The sequence below is a fragment of the Pogona vitticeps genome, chromosome 2 (assembly GCF_051106095.1).
Source record: "Pogona vitticeps strain Pit_001003342236 chromosome 2, PviZW2.1, whole genome shotgun sequence".
Classification (NCBI taxonomy): Eukaryota; Metazoa; Chordata; class Lepidosauria; order Squamata; family Agamidae; genus Pogona; species Pogona vitticeps.
This window is the reverse complement of record NC_135784.1, coordinates 72,068,001-72,076,436: the sequence shown is the minus strand read 5'-3', so window position 1 is coordinate 72,076,436 and position 8,436 is coordinate 72,068,001. Positions and strand designations below refer to the sequence as shown.

At 41.6% G+C, this 8,436-nt stretch overlaps 1 protein-coding gene across 2 annotated transcripts; it reads right to left on the bottom strand.

The window, feature by feature from the left end:
• Positions 1–3,306: 3,306 nt before the first annotated feature.
• LOC110081625 (platelet glycoprotein IX) lies at positions 3,307–8,116 on the bottom strand. 2 transcript variants are annotated; one of them, XM_020798489.3, is made up of 3 exons: positions 7,991–8,116; positions 6,626–6,696; positions 3,307–4,143 (listed from the first exon to the last, which is right to left on the bottom strand). In XM_020798489.3, exon 3 carries the CDS (start codon positions 4,133–4,135, stop codon positions 3,536–3,538), a length of 600 nt encoding a protein of 199 aa, XP_020654148.3. In that variant the 5' UTR covers positions 4,136–4,143; positions 6,626–6,696; positions 7,991–8,116; the 3' UTR covers positions 3,307–3,535. The 2 variants fall into 2 exon arrangements, with proteins under 2 accessions (XP_020654148.3, XP_020654149.3); XM_020798490.3 differs by lacking the exon at positions 6,626–6,696 and having other exon boundaries at positions 7,991–8,093.
• Positions 8,117–8,436: the final 320 nt, after the last annotated feature.

The following is an 8,436-nucleotide window of genomic DNA, read 5'->3' as shown; positions in this document are numbered from 1 at the left end:
GGTAGTTCCCAACTTTGACTTCAATATTTTAGAGTCATCAACGGACTGATAAACTTGCATAATTTTATTGTGAACCCATGCACATGACACCTCACTGACATAAATAGGGCCTTATCTTCTGCAGCCTCATAGTTATGCAATTCCTCTCTGTTTCACACCTGCTTAGCCCATTCTGTACACGCCTTTAAGAAGCATGTCTTTTTAATGTCTGCTCTCAATAGAACATTAAAACTGCTTTCTTGTATGGCTGTCTGCTATAGCTACTACTGTATATACTTAATAGTGTATACTTGTTTAATTCATGTCATATATGTTTCTAAAAAGTGGCTTATAAATACCACAGGTGAATGACAGAAGACCAAGAGCAGCCATTTCTAGTCCTGGTCTTGGGTGCCTTAAATCTTTTAAAATAGTATTCAGCAAAAGGATTGAATGGCACCGTTCCAGAAGACTGCCTAACAAAACATAATGGTGTGCACTAAGGATGACAAATGAAGAAGACTGTTACACCTTGAATCATCATCATGTTTATTGTCAAGCAAATAGAAGACATGACTGTCAATGGCCACCAGCTGTGGCAGCTATGTGTCAGCTCCAGTATCAGAATCATTATGCTTCCAAGTCTCAGACACTGAGGAACATGAATGGGATGGTGGTCTTCTGCTGAAGTTCTGCTTGTGGGCTTTTCATAGGAACCTCATAGAACAGTGGACTTACACAGACCTTTGGTCTGATCCATCACGGTTCCTCTCACGTTCTTAGAATGAAAGATGAGAGACAAGTGAAAAATTTCAAAGTGGATCTCACAAGTTAAGGAGTGCTCCCAGAACATGAACGGCCTTTCCCTTCCTTGATTTTATTATTAAAGTCCAGTAGGTGCAGCACGGTAGCCAGTGTGGTCTAACGGTTAGAATGTTGGACATGGGAGACATTAGGTTTCAAACCCTTCTTGGCCATGAAGACTTGGGTGAGGTACATTATTTCAGCCTGTTCCACCTGAGGATAACATGGGGAGGAAGAGAGCCAGAGATACTGCCTTAAGGAAAGGCAGGATATATATGCAATAAAACAAAACAAAATAAATTTAAAAATGATTAGATATCTCACAATCTGTTACTCTTCTGGGATATTAATGAAAATAAATACATTTTATCATCTGCTATGTGAGTTGGATATAAAGCAGCTGGTAAACCAGTGAGCATGAATCTAGTTTTCAGAAAGACATGTTGAAATCAATGGGCATAACTTGTTCTGTTGATTTCAGATGGTCTGATCTCAGTACAGTGGGGTCTTGACTTGAGAACTTAATCCGTATTGGAAGGCAGTTCTCAAGTCAAAAAGTCTGTAAGTCAAGTCTCCATTGACTTACAGTGCATTGAAAACCGATTAATCCCGTAACAGGCCATTTTTGTTCCATTTTGGTTTTTTTCTGGTCTGTAAGTCAAATCTCAGTCTGCAAGTCAAACCTAAATTTTGCGGCCAGAGAAGTCTGTAACTCAAAAAGTCTGTAAGTCAAGCCGTCTGTAAGTCAAGGGTCCACTGTATGCAAGATTTGGATCCAACCCCTCATTAATCATTTCATCCTTTGCTCCTGTTCCATGTCTCCTGCTGTATTTTCCCTTGTATGAAATTGCAGACCACTTGATGGACACTGGAGCCCTTTGGACTCAAGCATTATGCCAGCTTTGTAACGGTTATTGGTGTAGGTTGCATTCATAGTATCCCCTGAAATATATTCATCATAAGTAAGAATCTGAAGAGGATGAATGAAAAGAAGAGAGACTGGGAAGGAGCTAGACAAAGGAGTGGAGATAGGCTAAGCCTAGTCATGCTTTACTTAAACCAACAAATATCTTGCGCTTTTAATTATTTATGTCCTGTTAACAAATAAAAGGCATTTTAGTGCATTCTAATAAAATTAAGGGAGAAAGCAGGAGCTTTGAGGTAGGGATGTACTGGCACATTGTAATTGTATATTCATAGTCAAACTTATTGAGTTTCCTCCTTGCCGTCTCCCAGATTCCTCATCAGTTTCACAGTTCCACTGGTGAAGATATTCTCCTTTTGCTCCTGTGATTCTTTTCCATGGTGCTCCCTCCACTATGTTTGCTCTTCCCTTAGCATTTCTCCTCCTCTGCCTTTCCTTGTTGCTCTTCCCCCTCCAGAGCCTCCATTGACTACTGCTTCTTCTCAAGAGTCCTGCCAATGCATGCTTCATCTTCCCTTATAGCCTTAAGTGTGGCTACTCAAAGTTCCAGTTCTCTAGCTTCTTCTTCTAACAGTGTCAGCAGTTTACACATGCTGCATATGTACAACGTGTTACACTCAGGCAAAAACTTTGCAGGTCACCATAACTCAAGTGTCCCTTCCCTCCATAATCCCCGGTAGCTTTTTGCTTTGATCTGTTTGTCTACGAATACTCTTTCCCTTTATTTTGTTACCTTCAACGTAACTGGGAAAGTCCACTAATATATAGCTATTTCCAAAAATCCCAAAATTTTGTTCGGGGCCTCCGCTGTCGAACTCCCGCATGCAACTGCTGTTAGCTCTTCCTGTTCACCTGCTCTGGTTGTGGGCTCCCTGGGTCTGCCTTGGCTTTATTCCTCAGCTGTGCCCTGTTAGGAGTCAACAATCAAAAGGCTCTCCCAGAACTCACACCTGCTACTTTTAGCTCTCAGCAGTAACCAGGACATACTCACTCCTCTTGAACTGAGCACATGGCCTGCCTCTTAAGCTGAGCACCCAGTGCTTCTGAATGGGGAATTCCTAGGGTTTACACCAGGTCCCTTCCTGGTGTAAATCTAAAAACACCCACCTCTCTACCTTTGTCTTCTTGGTCTCCCCATTTCTTCTGTCCATTCCTCCAGTAGATGTTTCATTCCTACCTCTCCTTCCTATCTCTGACATGTGAAACTCCTGTTCGTTCTCTCCTCTTGCTCTGGTTGCAAGCTCCCTGGGTCTGCCTTGGCTTTATTCCTCAGCTGTGCCCTGTTAGGGGTCAACAGTCAAAAGGCCAGATGAGAATCTGTATGATCTCTGAATGTGTGTGAACTCTAGGTTCTAAATTCACTGGCTTGTTGTCTAATTTAATTTCACAGTTAAGTTAACTCTGTTTTGATACCATCCAACTTAGATCAAGGTTTACACAATGTCAGTATTATTGATTCTCCTTGGGAAGGTTGACATAGCTGAGTGTAATAATAGTAGAATGTATGGTGCATGGAAGCATACTTCTATTACACTATGGTGTAGCATTAGTGCCTGTAGTAATACTTTACATCAAACAATTCACACAGGCAATGAAACTTCATTATCATTGGTTTTATTATGGGACCAGTTACAGATTTAACCATTTTGAGAAACAGCAAACAAAATACAATTGGTGCTCTGCCTTTAGCACAAGGAACATATTTAGTCATGATTGTAGGTGCCTGTAGTTTATGCAAAGATAATCTTCTTAACAGATGGATTTTGAATACTTGCTGAAAAGCTGTTCAGCACTATACTGCCTCACTTGGTCTTCTGGTCTTCCAGGTCATGAATCTGCAAGCAGTGGGACTTCAGAAGGATCTTGCTTTCTGGCAGCACGGGAGGCCAGTTTTTTGGAGTATTGCAGAATGCACAGTGCTAAAATGAGTACCACAATTGCCATGAGATGCAGAGCAATGTCCCTCTGAAGGAAATCAAGGCATTTGATTGGGAGAGGCTTCCGACAGCCTTCCAGTTCATTCCCATTCAGCTGGCTCAGGTCTTTCATTTTTACTGAAGCTGGAGTTGCACACATAGCAGTGGCAAGAGCAGTTTCATTGAAATCTTCTAGCCACTTCTTCAAATATAGAATAGAACAGTCACAATGCCACGGATTGTTGGAGAAGTCAACTTTCTTCAGGTTCAAGGTGTCCAGGGAACCAGGAGGGACAGTAGTCAAACTGTTGTTTCGCAGATTAAGAATTCTGATATTAGGGAACAATGGAGGCATTCCTTTCAATCCTACAGAACTGCAATCTAAGGACCAACTGCCCCAGCCTTCTCCAAGGGGCCCACAGAGACAAGGAGAGCAGACCATAGCTTGGGCTGTGCTTAATAACAGCAACATGGTAAATCCTTCAGCAGTGGCACTCTTTACTTTGTTCATGCTTGCAGCTGTCAGGGAAGAATACAAACACAACATCATGTCCTGCTGTGTCTCTTAACACAACATCAGAATGCAACATCAGCTAGCCTACTTTGCTCCACCAGTTGAAGATCTGGTCTTCCTCAGCAGAAATGATTGCTCATCTACAGTTTGACCCTGAGTGTTTGAGTGCTACAAAGAAGCGGCAAAAGAGACTTGCACACCTTTTGTGTGATGTCCAGTCACTCCAATCAGTATATAGAATCATTGAACACAGGATGCGTATGATTAGGGTGCAGGAATGCCTCCACAAATTTTTGGAATAAGGGTCGGACACACCCTAGTACATTACAAATCCTTATGCTTTTACCTGTTATTATTTTAAAAAATGGTGTTGCCTATTTAGCTAAATACAGATAAGGTAGAATATGAATGGCTGTCTACTGGTTTGGGTTCAAATTACTGTTAGTTCTACATATGTCAAGAAGCCAAATTTGCTACACATAGAAGGCTGCTTATATGTACAGCTGCATCTCCTTAGCTGGCTAGGGACTTATGCATAGTGTAGTGTGCAGACACCACATACAGGCTGAAGTCTCTTGCTTAGTATAGTAGGTTGCTACTAGAGTAGAGCCATTGAATCTGTGGAACTTCTGGTGAGTTGACTCACCAACTGTCCACTGATTCATTGGACCTACTTTAGCAGCAACTTACTATGCTAAGCAACTGGATTTCAGCCACAATGTAATAAAAACTTATTACTGTGGCAGGTAGTTCAAATGTTCCTGAACCACAAATCTCATCATTCCCAAATCCATCACAATTGGCTATGCTGCAAGAGGTTGAAAAGTGTTGGAATCCAACACTCCCTCATTGTGGCTCCTTCTGTGCATAAAACTTCTTATATTTTATAAGGCATATACCACAGCTGCAATACAAGGATATCTGCAGGCGGGATCTGAAAGCCTTAGGAATGGACCTCAACAGATGGGAAACCTTGACATCTGAGCGTTCAGCCTGGAGGCAGGTGGTACCTCATGGCCTCTGCCATTCTGAAGAGGCAGTTGTCCAGCAGGCTGAGGCAAAGAGACAGTCCCGAAATCAGCAAAACCAGGGAGCTGGACAGGGGACAGATTATATTTGTCTTCAGTGTGGAAGGGATTGTCACTCTCGAATTGGCCTCCTCAGCCACACTAGATTCTGTTCCAAGTCCTCCATACAGAGCACGTCACCATAGTCTCGAGACTGAAGGATGCCTAATATGTATGACATGCTAATTGCAACTGCAATACATATTGTATTGAAATTTTCAACTGAAGGACCCAGAATTTAGTTCTGCAGTGTATTTAGGAGTGGGATGCCATTCCAATCACTGCTTCCCAGCCACTGGATTCAAATCTGAAAGGCTACTGAAAGAGTAAAGGTAAGTAGGTTAATTTTAGGTGCCAATTTTTTCTACTAATGTGTCCCAAGAAGTGAGTCTCAAATGCTAATGTGGTATGAGAACTATTCAAAATGACTTATTATGCAGACATATTCTGTGGCATATTGTCTTCTCACCCCTTTAAGTTAAGGAAAAAAGGGGGGAGCAAGATGTAAATGGTAGATGTAGTTCCCTGGAAATTCATAAATGATTTAAAATGTGACTAAATAACCTTGGCAATTAAGTTAGTTCTCTAAAATGTCAATGAGTTTTGCTGAAATTGATTTCAATTAGATTCAAGGAAGCTGTGAATTATATTTCAAACAATATGGAACAAAACCTATTAAAATAAAAGAAATGCTGTATAATTTTTTCTAATATGGGCTTTTATGGTTATAGCACACAGCAAGACAAAGGGCAAACTGCTGTTTTATGTCCTAAAATGGTTTGAGAAAACAAGTTTGCATTAAAATGAAATGAAAGCAATCCATTTTGGCTTAGGTAAGTCTTGTAAACTTCATTTTCACCACTGTGAAAAAATTAAGTGAAGTTTCCTTAACCATAAGTTTGTTTGTTTATTTGTTTGTTTGTTCATTCATTCATTCATTCATTCATTCATTCAATTTATATCCCGCTCCCATTAGTGCTGAGGCACTACTCTGGGTGGTTACAACAAATATAATATAAAATAAAAAAATACATAGAAAAGCATTAAAAGCAACTTACAAATAGCCCTTAAAAACAAATGGCACAGACCAATCATAAAAACCAGAGTGGACAGAGCAAAGGGGGGAAATGGGGAAAAAGGTGATTCCCCCCCCGAGTGTGTGTGTGTGTGTGTGTGTGTGTGTGTAATGAAATGCTTAAATGCTTTGAAGACCACATAATGAAGGAAAAATTACCCTGGCATTTTCCTCTGAGGGAGAAGTTAACCCATGCTTGCATTAGTGTTCCTGTATTAATTTTGGAGCAAACTTTTACATGATTGCAGGCAAGCATTACAAACAAATATATATAAGTAGCCCTTGACTATGATTCAACTAATTAAAATACACCTGCTGTAGAACAAAGAAAAGAGGAAGCATCACCTGACCACTCTTTTATTCCGTAGGAAGCCAGCAGGCTTTCATCATACAACAAGGAGGACTGTAACTGCTGGCTGTGAAAAATTAGAAGGAGAGAACTCAGAAAGGACAACATTGTTGTGATCCACCTTCAGGGTGATTGTTGGGAAGCGGCGATATGAGACTGATGGAACTAGAGAGCAATAAGAGTCAGCCCTGGAAGCATGGCTACCTTCTAATAAGCAAGCCATCCCTGTAGTTGCCCTGCCACTAAAAACAAACAAGAGCCTTGTGGCACCTTAAAAACTATCATGTTTACTTGTCGGTCTTCAAGATACTAAAGGACTCTTTGCCAGTTGTGCTCAAACACGCAAACATGGCTGCCTCAGATGAGAAGTTTCAGAGTACAGTAATCTGAGAGGGGATTACAGCCTTTCATCCTGTACACAGTGTACAGGTCTCTGCAGGCTTTAGATCTGGGTGGGAAATGGACAGGCTGCGGTTCTTGCCCTCACCATGAGGAGTCTCCCCACTTCACTGTCCAGAATAACTCTCCCCCCCCCCCCAGCCCCAACCCCTGCTCAACTCTAGGCAGATTCTTGTCACCATGCCCCACTTGTTTTGCATCTTGACTCAGATAGCCATGCCTGCACCCACCCCCACCTGGTAGTGTCGCATCAGCACTGGCATGGTTGCACTGCTGTGGGATGGTAGGCTCAGAAGGCACCTACTGATTCTGGAAGAAGTGTCATTTTAGAATAAGAACTAAGTTGGTGCTTGATGCTGCTGTGTGCTGGCTACCTGCCATATTAATAGTAATTGTGTACCATCAAAACAACTCTGGCTTATGGCGACTCTTTCCAGGGTTTTCTACATAGAGAATACACAGAATTGGTTTACCATTCAATTCTTCTAGGGATGTCCTGGGATTATGCAGCTGGCCCAAAGCCACACAGGTTGGCTCTTGTCCCTCTTGGGACAAGTGCCAACCTGTGTGGCCTCAGGCAAGCTGCACAATCCCAGGACATCTGGCTCTGCAGACAGATACCTAAACCACTGCAGGGCAAAGCTTTTCATTAAGGGTTATCCAGCATGGCAAAATGGCATGCCAGCTGAGCTGCCTGGCCCTTTATGAATCTAAGGGGAATCAATAACAACAGACAGCTGTAGTATGTACAGTAATCTCACCTTGATTCTTGGGTTAGTTGAATCTATCTAAGGAAATCACAAGATATGAAATGTAACACCAACTGGTAACTTAAAGGAAGAGCAGCAAATACTATCTTGCAGAACATCTTGCATGATCCAGTACGTCAGTTAAGCAGTACAAAATAAAACAAAACAGTCTTACAGAATTACAGACTAAAGATTATTGAATGTACTTCTTACCTTGTTTTGTTTTGTTCAAAGAGATGCTGGCTTGTTCCCACTGAAGCTCCTAGTCCTACAGCAATGCACCAAGTATAAGAACTCCAGGAAGGAAATTAGTTTTATAGACAACTCACCACAGAAACCTAGTCGTCCTCATTATCTGGCCCAACACAGTTGTCTTTACAAATGGACAAAGCCAGCTCCCTATATGAAGTATTCTTTGGTTTCCATAAGCTTGCAGTTTTGGTTTCAGTAGGCGCGAGGGAAAAATTCCAAATATTGTTCAGTTACATGGTTTGCTCCGTGAAAGGCAGCAAAATGTTTTAGAAGATGAAATGCTGTGTTTTCATCTTTCATCTATCTGTGTGCTTTTTCACCAGCACAGCAGCATGAATATGTGGTTTGTGTGTATGTGTGTATACACACACACTTGAGTCTAGGCTCTGGAAATGAGGAGTACATAT